Below are 14,757 nucleotides of genomic sequence, written 5' to 3'. Positions count from 1 at the left end.
GAGGAGAGTCAGGTTTTCATTCCACAGACGAAGACATGAAAGGAGGTGAGAAATGAACTGTAGGCATGGGGGACGGGGAGGCAGATTCAGGACCAAGAGGGAGAGGGTTGGGGTCTATGGGAAAACCAAGACATGGGCATTCAGCACGACCCCACCCTGACCCTCCCCTGCCCCCACCACCCACAATGCCCCTCGCTTGGGTAATTTGTTAATTCTGGATAATAACATCTGAAAAGATTGTTGTGAAAATCGCTAACCGAATATATGTGAAAGCATTTCCAAAACTGTAAAGCCCTCTATAATTATGTGATTATAAGGCATTCATGTTTCCCTGCGGTTGTATTTAGCACGCTTTAAATTCCATCCTTATTTTGCTATTATTTTTTCAGGCATCTGTGCCCAACTGCCGACCCCACAGCTCCGGCCTCTTGTAAGCTACAGGGTGGTGGGGGTTGTTTTCAGAAGAGCTTTGCTCTGCCCCGAGAGCCAACAAAATATTGGTGAGCATTTAACAGACATTTGCTGTACTGAATCGCACTGAAACAGTCTGTAGTTTCCAGTTCCATCCGTGGCTTCATGCAGAGAAAACCTTTAACTATAAATACACAGAGCCCTCTTCCCTGGTCTCCCAGCAGGCGTCTGGTTCCCCAGCGATCCCCCTGCCCCTGATAAAAGCAACACATTTCACTCTTGGGTTTGGTTTCACATTTTAGACATCTTCCAAGTCTTTAAGGATTATCTTCTTTTTTTTTTTTTACAAGCTGTAGATACAATGGGGTATGTTATTTATGCCACAGGAAGCATTGTTTAGAGAACCTTCTTATCTATGCAGAAGGTGACTGATTTTTTCAGCACAGAGTGCCCAGAAACACACTTCATCATTCTGGGAGTGAGCCAGAAACCAGCTCATCTCCACTACAGCTGCACGAGGGCAGGTAATCAGGTTTTGCTGGGGGATTTGATGGTGGTCATCTGTCCTTGGTGTTGCTTGAGGCCAGAGACAGAATGCAGGTGATGTGGGGCTTTCCGCATATCCGTCTTAATTAGGTCCTTCCCAATCTGCCTCCGTGATTTGTATGATCACAGACCTGAGTCGACAGTCAGTCTGAACACAGTTGCGTACCTGGATCCCATCCTATCGATGGTTCTTTGGCGAATTAAGCTGAGGAGGGTCTGCCTCATTTACCCATCCTGGTTGGGGCTGAACTTCTCTAGGACGTGAGTTCCATCACTGAATGAGCCAAAGAGTGATCCCGGGGAAGAAGAAGAAAGGATTAACAACTCTGGTCCCTGGGGATGAACATCCCCAAGCTTGAGCTTATGGGTCATGAAATATCACCTACATCTTTACCTTGCAGGTACGGGTCGTAGAGGTCATAGGAGAGGAAGCCTTTTGACCTTGCCTTCTTCCCAACATGGCGTCCACCACAGGAAAAGTTGAGTTAGCAAGGGAGGATCCCAATGCCAAAGATCGCCAAGAGCGGGAGGGCTTTCTTCTGCTGGCCCCATGCACAGTCGACCCACGTGGGCTTTCCTTGTCAAGGTTCAGACATGGTGGCTCCCTGGGGCATCCAGCCTACAGCCTGGTGCCCAGCCAATGGCGGATCACTCCACCGTGAGCCACAGGCACAGGACGTCAGGAAATAAGAGCACAAAACAGAGAAGCAAAGGGGAGACGTGAGAGCGGAGGGGCGGTGACACCAGCTGTGCCTACCCTTGCCGCTGGGGTGTGCAGGGTTCTAGCTCAAAGAGATTCAGGACAAACTTTCCTTCGTCTTCGTGGTCTTCTCATCACCTAGACCACGGCATCTTTCAAATGTGGAGCTTGGGGTTGGGGCATGTGTGCATTTGCTCAGGTGGCAAAGTCCTCTTCCGGGAAGAGCACTGATCCCACCACGACCTCATTGCACCCTGATCACTTGCGAAAGACTCCACCTGCTAATACCGTCCCATTGAGGGTTGGGGCTTTCCCGTAAGGGTCTCGGGGGACGTGCGCATTCGGTCCAAACGGGGACGCCAGCGCTCGCGGGACACATGGCTGAGAAGTATCTGCCGATACCAGTCTTCCTTCCTACTCTGAGGTCCGTGGGGCCGAATCTGACCATGTCCTGCCCCGGACTCATCATGTAGCAAATGAGTGAAGGTATAACCACCTGTTCCTTGGAAAAGGTGGGTGCACACAGCTCCTTCCTGAGATAGGACACACCTGCCGGGCCAGCTGTTCCTAGAGCCTTCTGCAGGGAACGCTCCCAGGAGGAGAGGAAAAATCATCTACTGAGTTGAATTAGGGTTCCCCAGGCTGCCACAACTAACAGCACAGACTGGGTGTCCTAAACAACTCACATTCATTGTCTCCCTCAGGGATCCAGGCAGGGCCGAGGATGGGGGTCTGAGATCCAGGGAGGGCTGAGGATGGGAGTCTCAGATCCAGGCAGCGCCAAAGACTGGACGCTGAAATTCAGGAGGGCCCAGTCTGGGAGTCTGAGATACAGGCAGGGCTGAGGCTACGGGTCTGAGACCAAGGCAGGGCTGAGGTGGCGGGTCTGATATCCAGGCAGGGCCGAGGCTGGGAGTCTGAGATCGTGGAGGGGCCAAGGCTGACAGTCTTAGATCCAGGGACGGTGGAGGCCTGGAGGCTGAGATCCCCAAGTCTGAGGCTGGGGGTCTGAGATCCAGGAGGGGCTGAGCTTGGGGGTCTGAGATCCAGGCAGGTCTGAGGCTGGGAGTCTCAGATCCAGGCAGGGCCAAGAACGGGAGGCTGAGATCTAGGCAGGGTAGAGGGCAGGAGGCTGAGATCCAGGTGGGGTCGAAGTTGGAGGTCTGAGATCCAGGCAGGGCTGAGGCTGGGAGTCTGAGATCCAGGCAGGGCTGAGGCTGGGAGTCTGAGATCCAGGTGGGGCTGAACATGGGAGGCTGAGATCCAGGCAGGGCTGAGGTTGGGGGTCTGAGGTCCAGGCAGGCCCGAGGATGGGGGTCTGAGGTCCAGGCAGGGCTGAGCCTGGGAGTCTGAGATCCAGGCAGGGCTGAAGCTGGGGGTCTGAGGTGTAGGTGGGACCAAGGCTGGGAATCTAAGGTCCAGGCAGGTCTGAACCCGGGGGTCTGAGGTCCAGGCGGGGCCGAGGTTGGCGATCTGAGATCTAGGCAGCGCTGAGGCTCGAAGTCTGAGTCCAGGCAGGGCGGAGGCCAAGAGTCTGAGATCCAGTCAGGGTTGGAGGACAGGAGGCTGAGATCCAGGCAGGGATGAGGCTGGGGTTCTGAGATCCAGGCAGGGCCAAGGCTGGGGGTCTGAGGTCCAGGAGGGGCTGAGCTTGGGGGTCTGAGGTCCAGGAGGGGCTGAGCTTGGGGGTCTGAGATCCAGGCAGGGCTGAGGCTGGGAGTCTGAGATCCAGGCAGGGCTGAGGCTAGGAGTCTGATATCCAGGCAGGGCCGAGGCTGGGAGTCTGAGCTCCAGGCAGGGCTGAGCCTGGGAGTCTGAGATCCAGGCAGGGCCGAAGGGAAGAGTCTGAGATCCAGGCAGGGCTGAGGCTACGGGTCTGAGACCAAGGCAGGGCTGAGGTGGAGGGGTCTGATATCCAGGCAGGGCCGAGGCTGGGAGTCTGAGATCATGGAGGGACCAAGGCTGACAGTCTTAGATCCAGGGATGGTGGAGGCCCGGAGGCTGAGATCCCCAAGTCTGAGGCCGGGGGTCTGAGATCCAGGAGGGGCTGAGGCTGGGGGTCTGAGATCCAGGCAGGACAGGAGGCTGGGAGTCTGAGATCCAGGAGGGGCTGAGGCTGGGAGTCTCAGATCCAGGAGGGCCAAGAACGGGAGGCTGAGATCTAGGCAGGGTGGAGGGCAGGAGGCTGAGATCCAGGTGGGGTCGAATTTGGAGGTCTGAGATCCAGGCAGGCCCAAGGATGGGGGTCTGAGGTCCAGGCAGGGCTGAGCCTGGGAGTCTGAGATCCAGGCAGGGCTGAGGCTGGGGGTCTGAGGTGCAGGCGGGACCGAGGCTGGGAGTCTAAGGTCCAGGCAGGTCTGAACCCGGGGGTCTGAGGTCCAGGCAGGGCCGAGGTTGGCGATCTGAGATCTAGGCAGGGCCGAGGCTCGGAGTGTGAGTCCAGGCAGGGCCAAGGCCAAGAGTCTGAGATCCAGTCAGGGTTGGAGGACAGGAGGCTGAGATCCAGGCAGGGCTGAGGGTGGGGGTCTGAGATCCAAGCAGGGCTGAGGCTGGGGTCTGAGATCCAGGCAGGGCCGAGGCTGGGACTGTGAGATCCAGTCAGGACTGAGGCTGGGAGGCTGAGATCCACATAGGGCTGAGGCTGGGTGTCAGAGGTCCAGGAGGGGCCCAAGGATGGGAGTCTGTGATCCAGGCAGGGCTGAGGCTGGGACTGTGATATCCATGCAGGGCTGATGCTGGGTGTCTGAGATCCAGGCAGGCCTGAGGCCAGAGGTCTGAGGTCCAGGCAGGGGTGAGTCTGGGAGTCAGGTCTAGGCAGGGTCAAGGATGGGAGTCTGAGATCCAGGCAGGGCCAAGCCTGGGGGTCTGAGATCCAGGAAGGAGTGAGGCTGGGGGTCTGAGATCAAGGCAGGGCTGAGGTTTGGGTTCTGAGATCCAGGCAGGGTGGAGGCTGGGAGTCTGAGATCCAGGCAGGGTGGAGGCCAGGACGTTGAGATCCAGGCAGGGCTGAGGCTGGGAGTCTCAGATCCAGGTGGGCCTGAGATTGGGGGTCTGAGATCCAGGCAGGGCTGAGGTCGGGGGTCTCAATTCCAAGTAGGGCCGAGGCTGGGAGTCTGAGATCCAAGGAGAGCTGAGGCTGGGAGTCTGAGGTCCAGGTAGGGCTGAGGCTCATTGTCTGAGATCCAGGAGGGGCTGAGTCTAGGAGTCTGGGGTCCATGCAGGGCCGAGGCTGGGAGAATGAGGTCCAGGCAGGGCTGGGATTGGAAGTCTGCGATCCAGTCAGGGCTGAGTCTGAGAGTCTGAGATCCAGGCAGGGCTGTGGCTGGGAGTCTGAGATCCATGCGGGGCAGAGGTTGGTGGTCTGAGATCCAGGCAGGGCTGAGGCCTGTGGTCTGAGATCCAGGCGAGGCTGAGTTTGGGGGTCTGAGATCCAGGCAGGGCCGAGGCTGAAAGTCAGAGATCCATGGAAGGCTGAGTCTGGGAGTCTGAGGTCCAGGCAGGGATGGGGCTGGGGGGTCTGAAATCCCGGCAGGGCTGAGGCCTGTGGTCTGAGATCCAGGCAGGGCTGAGTTTGGGGGCTGAGATCCCGGCAGGGCTGAGTTTGGGGGTCTGAGATCAGGCAGGGCTGAGGCGGTGTGTGAGTTCCAGGAAGGGGCAGAGGCTTGTTCCTCCTGTGTCCTGTGTGTCTGTCTGCTCATCCTCTCTTGTTAGAAGGACCCCATCCCCTTGGGATCAGGCCCATCCTAACGACTCATTCTACCATAACCCCCGTTTACAGACCCACCTCCAAATCAAACGCATTTTGGGGGCCGAGGGCGAGGGCTTCACCGTATGAGTCTTGGGGGGCGCAGATCAGCAGGCCTGAGGTGGCTCAGCCCCGTCCAGCTCAGCAGGAAGGCTGCTGCACAGACAGAGGCTGGACCTGGCCCGGGGGACGTTCCCCCTGGTTACTCAGCTGTGCTGGCCGTCCCCCTGCCCGTGGCGTTTCCCGCTCTACGAGCCCCCTCGGGCTCAGAAGTCGTCTCCCTTGTGGTTCTTGTGTGTCACTGGCAGCCATGTTTCTACGTTTGCCAAAAGCCTTTCACTCGCAAGGCGTCGCGCATTTCCCCTGATACTCGTGTGGAAAAGCTAGTTGTATAATTTCCGTTTGCCAGGTGAGGAAAGGGTCCTGGGAGGGTGGTTGGTTTGGCAAAGGTCTCGCAGGGAACAGGTGGTGAGGCAGGAATTTGAACCCAGGTCCTGAGGCTCTTGGGTGTGTTCTCTTCCTCCAGGGGGTGCAGGTAAATCCCCAAAGGTGAAAATCAGGTGTGTGACGGCATGCGAGCTTGTGGGTGAGCACGTGTGTGTGCGTGTGGGCTAGTGTGTGTGCATGTGCCTGAATACGTGTGTGCTCACGTGAGCACGTGTGTATACGTGTGTGTGCATGTGTGTGTGAACATGTGTGTGCACAAGTGTGTGCATGTGTGTGCGCATGTGGCCATGTGTGAACACGTGTGTGCATGTGAGCACGTGTGTGCATGTGTATGTGTGTGTGCCTGTGGCCATGTGTGAGCACGTGTGTGCATGTGAGTGTGTGCATGTGTATGTGTGTGTGCCTGTGGCCATGTGTGAGCACGTGTGTGCATGTGGGCACGTGTGCGCACAAGTGAGTGTGCATGTGAGCAAGTGTGTGCACAAGCGAGTGTATGCATGTATGAGTATATGTGTGTGCACGTGACCATGTGTGAGCACATGTGTGTGTGCATGGGTGAGTGTGTGAGCACATGTGTCTGCACATGGATGAGTACGTGCAGGTGAGTGTGTGTGCATGTGAGCATGTGTGTGCCTGTAAGCACGTGTGTGTACGTGCGTGTGCGTACTTGTACACACACGTGTGTCTCCACACTTATCATGACACCCTCCCTCTCACGCGGACATGACCTATAATTGCTCTGATGGGTGATGATTAGGATGTGATATGAGATATAATGAGGGATAAATGAATAAAACCATCTATTTCATGAGCTGTCAAAACGTTTACGAATTAAAGAATACAAATGAAATCTCATTTCCGTCTTCATTATGAGCCCAAGGCTTTAAAATGTTCTACAAATGATCAGCGGTTGCTTTTTTAAGCCTAGCATCTATCATGTATTTAAGCCATGATAGTTGGGTAAGTGGATGTGATTAATTCTTCACAAGATGCATTCTAGCCAAGAGACTGCTCTTTTCCTTGCCCCTTCGTGTGTCAGCAGAGCTGGCTGCCCGGGGGTGGCTTGGGTGACTGTGTGCATGTGCATGGGACTGTATGTGTGTATAAATGTGTGCACGGGTATGTAAATATGAGCTTATGTGTCTGTATCGGAGTATGTATGTGTGTGCGTGGGAATGGATGCGTGCGTGTGGGTACATGACTGTCCACATGAGCATAGGTGTGTGCATGAGTATGTACGTGTGACTATGTGTGTGAAGGTATGTGTGGGAGTGAGAGTGCCTGTGTGTACATGTGAAAACACATATGAATACATGTGTGTGAGAAAATATGTGTGTGCAGGTAAATATGTCTGTACATGACTTGCGTGCCTGTGAATGTATGTGCATATAGATGTGTGTACATGCGTGTGAGTATGAGTGTGCATAGAATTGTGTGTGTGCACATAGGAGTATGTGTGCATGGGAGTGTGTGCGTGTCCGTGGGGGTGTGTGTGCGCACGTGGGAGTGTGTGCGCGTCCGTGGGAGTGTGTGTGTGCCCATGGGGGTGTGTGCACATGTGGGAGTGTGTGTGTGTCCATGGGGTGTGTGCGCATGTGGGAGTGTGTTTGCACATGTGGGAGTGTGTGTGTGTGTGTCCGTGGGAGTGTGCGTCTGTGGGAATGTTTGTGTGCACATGGGAGTGTGTGTGTGCATGGGAGTGTGTGCGTGTCCGTGGGAGTGTGTGTGTGTCTGTGGGAGTGTGTGCGTGTCCGTGGGAGTGTGTGTGTGTGTCTATGGGAGTGTGTGGGTGTGCGCAGGTGGGAGTGTGTGCGCGTCCGTGGGAGTGTGTGCATGGGAGTGTGTGTGTCTATGGGAGTGTGGCGTGTCCGTGGGGGTGTGTGTGCACGTGGGAGTGTGTGCGCGTGCGTGGGAGTGTGTGCGTATCCGTAGGGGTGTGTGTGCACGTGGGAGTGTGTGCGTGTCCGTGGGGGTGTGTGTGTGCACGTGGGAGTGTGTGCGTGTGTGGGGGGGGGTGTGTGCACGTTGGAGTGTGTGCGTGTCCGTGGGAGTGTGTGCGTGTCCGTGAGGGGGGTTTGTGCACGTGGGAGTGTCTGCGTGTGCGTGGGAGTGTGTGCATGGGTGTGTGTGTGTCTATGGGAGTGTGTGCGTGTCCATGGGGGGGGTGTGTGCACAGGTGGGAGTGTGTGCGCGTCTGTGGGAGTGTGTGCATGGGAGTGTGTGTGTGTGTCTATGGGAGTGTGTGTGTGTCCGTGGGGGGGGGGTGTGCACGTGGGAGTGTGTGCGCGTGCGTGGGAGTGTGTGCGTGTCCGTGGGGGTGTGTGTGCACGTGGGAGTGTGTGCGTGTCCGTGGGGTGTGTGTGTGTGCACGTGGGAGTGTGTGCGTGTCCGTGGGGGGTGTGTGTGTGCACGTGGGAGTGTGTGCGTGTCCGTGGGAGTGTGTGCGTGTCCGTGAGGGGGGTTTGTGCACGTGGGAGTGTCTGCGTGTGCGTGGGAGTGTGTGCATGGTTGTGTGTGTCTGTGGGAGTGTGTGCGTGTCCGTGGGGGGGGGGGGTGTGCGCAGGTGGGAGTGTGTGCGCATCTGTGGGAGTGTGTGCATGGGAGTGTGTGTGTGTGTCTATGGGAGTGTGTGCGTGTCCGTGGGGGGGGTGTGCACGTGGGAGTGTGTGCGCGTGCGTGGGAGTGTGTGGGTGTCCGTGGGGGGGGTTTGTGCACGTGGGAGTGTGTGCGTGTCTGTGGGGGGGGTTTGTGCACGTAGGAGTGTGTGCGTGTGCGTGGGAGTGTGTGCATGAGAGTGTGTGTGTGTCCGTGGGAGTGTGTGTCTGTGGGAGTGTGTGTGTGTGTCTATGGGAGTGTGTGCGTGTCCGTGGGGGGGGTGTGTGCACGTGGGAGTGTGCGCGCGTGCGTGGGAGTGTGTGCGTGTCCGTGGGGGTGTGTGTGCACGTGGGAGTGTGTGCGTGTCCGTGGGGGGGGTTGTGCACGTGGGAGTGTGTGCGTGTGCGTGGGAGTGTGTGCATGAGAGTGTGTGTGTGTCCGTGGGAGTGTGTGTCTGTGGGAGTGTGTGTGTGTGTCTATGGGAGTGTGTGCGTGTCCGTGGGGGGGGTGTGTGCACGTGGGAGTGTGCGCTCGTGCGTGGGAGTGTGTGCGTGTCCGTGGGGGTGTGTGTGCACGTGGGAGTGTGTGCGTGTCCGTGGGGGGGGGTTGTGCACGTGGGAGTGTGTGCGTGTGCGTGGGAGTGTGTGCATGAGAGTGTGTGTGTGTCCGTGGGAGTGTGTGTCTGTGGGAGTGTGTGTGTGTGTCTATGGGAGTGTGTGCGTGTCCGTGGGGGGGGTGTGTGCACGTGGGAGTGTGCGCGCGTGCGTGGGAGTGTGTGCGTGTCCATGGGGGTGTGTGTGCACGTGGGAGTGTGTGCGTGTCTGTGGGGGGGTTTGTGCACGTGGGAGTGTGTGCGTGTGCGTGGGAGTGTGTGCATGGGTGTGTGTGTCTGTGGGAGTGTGTGCGTGTCCGTGGGAGTGTGTGTGTGTGTCTATGGGAGTGTGTGCATGTCCGTGGGGGGGGGGTGTGTGTGCACGTGGGAGTGTGCGCGTCCATGGGAGTGTGTGCATGGGAGTGTGTGCGTGTCCGTGGGGGTGTGTGTGCACGTGGGAGTGTGTGCGTGGGAGTGTGTGTGTGTGTGTGTGTGTCTATGGGAGTGTGTGCGTGTCCGTGGGGGTGTGTGTGTGCACGTGGGAGTGTGTGCGTGTGCGTGGGAGTGTGTGCATGGGAGTGTGTGTGTGTCCGTGGGAGTGTGTGTGTGTTTATGGGAGTGTGTGCGTGTCCGTGGGAGGATGTGTGCGTACGTGGCAGTGTGTCCGTGGGAGTGTGTGCGTGTCCGTGGGAGTGTGTGCGTGTCCGTGGGGGGGGGTGTGCACGTGGGAGTGTGTGCGTGTGCGTGGGAGTCTGTGCATGGGAGCGTGTGTGTGTCTGTGGGAGTGTGTGCGTGTCCGTGGGAGTGTGTGTGTGTGTCTATGGGAGTGTGTGCGTGTTCGTGGGGGTGTGTGTGCACGTGGGAGTGTGTGGGAGTGTGTGCGCGTGCGTGGGAAGGCCCACCCCCGTGCACATGACGACGCACGTCCACCTTGTGAGGCCCGGAGGCCTCCCTTGGACGAGCAGGCTCGCAGGTCCCATAAACAGGTTGACCGCGTTGGGTACGTTGTGTGTGCTTTGCGCTGTGTTCTCACGACAGGGGAGGCCAGAGAAGGAGAACGCGGTCCAGAGACTCTTTAGGCAGAGAAAACGCATTTCCAAGACCGCGTGGCATTTCCCGAAAAGCATCCGCCTCGCAGTGGACGCGTGTTTTCCCGCGGTCGGCTGTGTAGACCCACGGGGCCCGTGAGAAGGGTTGAGGGGCTGGGGCGGGCGGATTTCAGCAAGTTTATGAAGCAACATAAGCCCCCCCGAAGCGTTCAGCCTGTCGTAAGCAGCTCAGGGGACGTTCTGCTGGCTTCTGGGCACGGAATCACAGCCCCAAGGGTCCTGGGGTCACCACCATTTGCAGTGTCCTGAGGTCCTCTTGGGTCCCCCGCCCCGCGGACTGTGCCCACATTGTGACGTTGCCCCGGTGCGCCAGACGCAGGGCTCAGCCCTCACGTGTCTTGTCTGCGTTCCCAGCTTCTCTTTGCACTTTGCTGTCCCCCTACGCGGTGACCGTTGCCCAGGAACGCTGCCACCCCCGCCCCGCCCCCGCTGGAAACTCGCGTCTGTGGGGGCCCCGAGAATCCCGTGCTCTGTGCTCAGAAAGCTGATGCGTCCTGGCCTTCTTCCCTCTCCCCGCAGACCCCAGATGAGGGCGCCTGGACCTCCGTCTACGCAGCGGTCACCCCGGACCTGGAAGGAATCGGCGGCCGCTACCTTTACAACGAGAAGGAGACCAAGTCTCTGATGCTCACGTACGACCGAGATCTCCAGAGACAACTGTGGGCCATAAGTTGCCAGATGACCAGCATCACTGACGTGACCCAAGACACGCTCTTGGGGTAACGGCCACATTGGGAAGACCTCGCCTCGGGCCCGGCAAACGCAGGTCTGTGACCGATCCCCGTGTCTGCCTTTTCCACAGCGGCTGCCTTCAGGGCTCTGTCCCCAACGGTCTCCTGTCTGCTGTCCTTCCTTTGCGGGAAATCGGGGAACAAAAGAAATGTTGAGTGTAGCCTCCAAGTGGCCGTGAGCCATAAATTGTGTGCCAAGTTTCTCCCAAGTGCCAAGAACCATTAAATGCTGCCTAACCCAAGTGTTCCATGTTTCTTGAGTAACACGGCAGGGAGTAGGTTTGAGGAGACACGTTTCAAGTGACACAGGCACTTTGACACGAGCATGAAGCCTCGGGTCTCCAGAGGTTTCTGGGTCCCGTGAGTCCTTTGTTCTCCCACACACCCCCTATTCTGGACACTCAGCTTGGACTCCTGGGTCCCCAAGACAGAGAGACATGAGCCTTCTTCAGTCTGTTGGGTCCAGGTTGAGGTAGAAACCCATGGTCTACTCCACACTTTGACAATGACCCGGCCCCGGGTGCCCCCTTCCGCCCGTAGGTCTGCTGACATGAGCTCAAGCCCATCGTCATGTGGATATGACCAATGCCAGTCAGGGATTCCGTAGAACAGGTGGGCGGACAGGGTCCTGGACGGCACTCCCCATAGAGATCTGTAGGATGGGGAGGAAGAGAGGGGTCTGGACAGCTCTTGCCATGGGTTGTGTCCCCATGGGTTGTGTCCCTAACAGAATGTCTGTTAACGTTTCCGTTGGCACCCTTCCTAGAGACATCTGCAAGACCCGGTTTATACTTAGTCCAGGATACTAGACGAGTCTTAAAAATATGTAATGCCCAGTCGTGGGTGGTGACCACAGTTCATCAGAGCCCAGCTGAGCCGCACATTTCCTTCTGGTTCCTTGCATATCCGTAGGCACAGGCAGCTTGTCCACCAGGGACATGAAGGGTGGCACACGCAGTGGAAGTCAGGCAGACCTGGAAGGTCGTTGGGGTTGTGTCCAGTCGGTCTCTCTAGGAGGTGAAGTACGATCCGGTTCAAAAGATACCTGCACGTGCTACCCTCCCAGAACCTGTGAATGTGATGCTACTTGGAAAGATAATCTTTGGGAGGGAATTAGGACAAGCGGATCATCTTGGCTTCTCGAGGCAGACCCAACGTGATCCCAAGTTTCCTCTTCTGAAATAAGTAGACAGAGATTTCGTGACAAATGAGGAAGAGGTCATGTGACGATGGGGGCAGAGATTGGAGACACACAGCCACACACAGGGACTCCTGGAGCCCCCAGAAGGTGGAAGAGGCCAGAAGGATCTTCCCCGGGAGCCTCTGGAGGGAACGTGACCCTGCCCCGCCTGGCTCTCAAGAGCTGGGGGAAGGTGAACTCCTATGCTTTTAAGCCACCAACCAATTGATAGGAATTTGGAACCTGATAGAATCTGATGGAAATTGATAGGACCTCATACAGCTCCCGACGCTTCTGAATATCTCACGCACTCTACTGGGCAGGATCCTTGACTTTAGGGCTCACCCTCACCCCCAGTCAGGCAAGGATGGCTCCATCCTCCGTCTGAAGATGTCCTCAAATTCTAACAACAACAAACTAGCCGTTGGACATGCAATAGGAAGGAGACTGTGTCTGTGCCTCTGGACTGCAGATGGCATTTCCAGACCAGTGACCACAGGCTGGTCATCTCACTCTCCATTCCCTCCGTTGACAGAATCTCATCAAAGACTCAAACCCGATGTCAACTCTGGGCACATGCATTCTTTGGAACCACAGCCCGCAGCTCTTCCAGTGTGGGGTTCACACTGGACACGGGGACAGGTGCTTTATAGTTCGCTGCTTGGATGGTCAGGGTGGATGGACTGGCGCCATGAGGCGTTCTCCTTCGGGAATGGAGCGTCCCTTAACGGGAACTTAATAAAATGCAAAGGAATGTCTTTGCTCTGGTTTGGGAGACATGAGAATGCCCGGGGGGAGTTCTCCGTGTTTCCGTGGCCAAGGTGGTAAACCCTACAGAGACCTCCTTCTCAACAAAGATGCTGAAGATGTTTCTGAAGGTCCACTAAGGCTCGTGGGTTTTGGTTGCCCACTGGGGGAGCCTCTGAAAAGGATTGCTGGTCATCTCCAATTTCAACAGAATTCCAGAAGCAATTCCTCTGGATAATCAGCATTTCTGTAGAGCTTCTGAAGGCATCTTCTTGATCTTCCAAGTTCAAGGACCGCCCCCCCTCCCCTGAGCCAGGCATATTTGAATTACAGCTTCCAGCCCTGGGTATCGGCACGCCCTCAGACTGCTCAGATATCCTACTGAAGCCCTAGACTCCGGACTAATGTCTTCTAGAACTAGAATCCCTTCCTTGATTAAACCAAGAGCAAGCTGTGCCTCATCTAGTATTCCGAATAGCCGGGAATTTGCACCACAAAACAGAATCTTGAGTTCTGGAAGGTGCCAACGTTGGAGCATTTATATGTCATCAGAGAACCTATTACAGCTTGAGGCCATTGTACACAAATGCCAGCGACCGTGTCCGTGATCACAAAGGTACTTTCCGAGTCGAGGCTCAGGATGGCTCCTGGCCAAGCCGACATCTTCCACCACTGAGATAACACACACGCCGGGATTTGACAGATGCCACAATCCCCAAGCTGAGAAGACGCGCTTCACAAACAATTTGAACGTTGTAGGACCCTGGCCTCAGATTCCTCCTCCTCGTTACGTGACAGACCTTATGTTTCTTTTCCTCCCTGGAAGAGAGAGGGAAGAAAACAACAACATCGTTCTGGAGAAGGTAGCTTGTTCCCTCGACACCGGATCATAAAATTCCTCGGAGACATTTCCCAGAAGCCGGAGAAATCGTGCGGATCTCTGGGTGAGTAAAGCGAAATCCGTGGCTTGACAGGCACTGGAGGTCCTGGGTTTGAGCCTGTGGCTCACGTTAGGGGAGTGGACAGGGTCTCTGTGCACACTCCAGGGTGATGACTTTCTATCCGCGGGCAAGACTCGATTCGGTAGTTGGGCTCATGATGTGTGTTTGTCTTCTCGTTAAAGAGGTTCTTTTCTTCCCTCGGTGTAGCAACAATGAGCTCTGTTTGGGTTCAGCAGCGGGAGGGACCCCATCGTTCATTCATCTGTTCAGTCGCTTAGTCAGTCAGTCAGTCAGTCATTACTACAAGCCAGGTTCTGAGGAAACACAAGCTCACTCAAGTGACCAAAGGCTGGTCCGTGTAGTACACAGGCTCTGTCTAGATGCCAACTGGATATTGAGGATGTCTGTACCATGAACAGGTGGCATGGGCACCTCTCGTCTTGGCTATTAGGAAACACAACCAGAGAAGGTGCACTGGGCTCCCTCCAAGGAAGGAGGCGGGATTGGGGGGAAGCTTCTTGGATTGGCCTATGGGTCAGGGAGGGCATTCCATGCTCATTTCCATTGGATCGGAGCTTTGGGAAGCATGAAGTCTTGCATCGGGCGCCATCATTAAGCCTTTGGGTCTCTGTGATGCATCGTCTACTGAATGATGATGCTGACACCCACCCTGTCTGCACCCAGCTTTGCTGAGAGGACAACAAGACCCATGTATGCAGTCTGCTTAAGGGAAGTTCAGGAATAAATGTATGCCACCCGTGTCTTTGCATCCAAAGTCTGGATTTGATTTGCCATTCAAGTGGAGAAATCACACTTGACCCTTGAACCACAGGGGGTTAGGGCTGCCCAGCCTCTATGCACTCAAAAATCCACATGTAACTCTTAACCCCCCAACAACTTAACTGCTAGGAGCCTACTGTGGACCAGAAGTCTGACTGATAACATAAATAGTCAACTAACACACATTTTGAATGCTCTGTGTATTATATACTGTGTTCTTACAATGAGATCAG

At 56.2% G+C, this 14,757-nt stretch overlaps 1 protein-coding gene across 1 annotated transcript in view; it reads left to right on the top strand.

The window, feature by feature from the left end:
- DHRSX (dehydrogenase/reductase X-linked) overlaps positions 1-11,118 on the top strand; it is a 139,876-nt gene extending 128,758 nt beyond the window's left edge. Inside the window, exon 7 of the mRNA XM_042926651.1 lies at positions 10,665-11,118. Coding sequence (XP_042782585.1) covers positions 10,665-10,868 — 204 coding nt within the window. The 3' untranslated portion in view covers positions 10,869-11,118. The remainder of the gene's footprint in view (positions 1-10,664) is intronic.
- Positions 11,119-14,757: the final 3,639 nt, after the last annotated feature.

Source organism: Panthera leo, chromosome Y, assembly GCF_018350215.1.
Source record: "Panthera leo isolate Ple1 chromosome Y, P.leo_Ple1_pat1.1, whole genome shotgun sequence".
Lineage (NCBI taxonomy): Eukaryota > Metazoa > Chordata > Mammalia > Carnivora > Felidae > Panthera > Panthera leo.
Note: the sequence above shows the minus strand (reverse complement) of the source record. Positions and strands in the feature narration are given on the sequence as shown.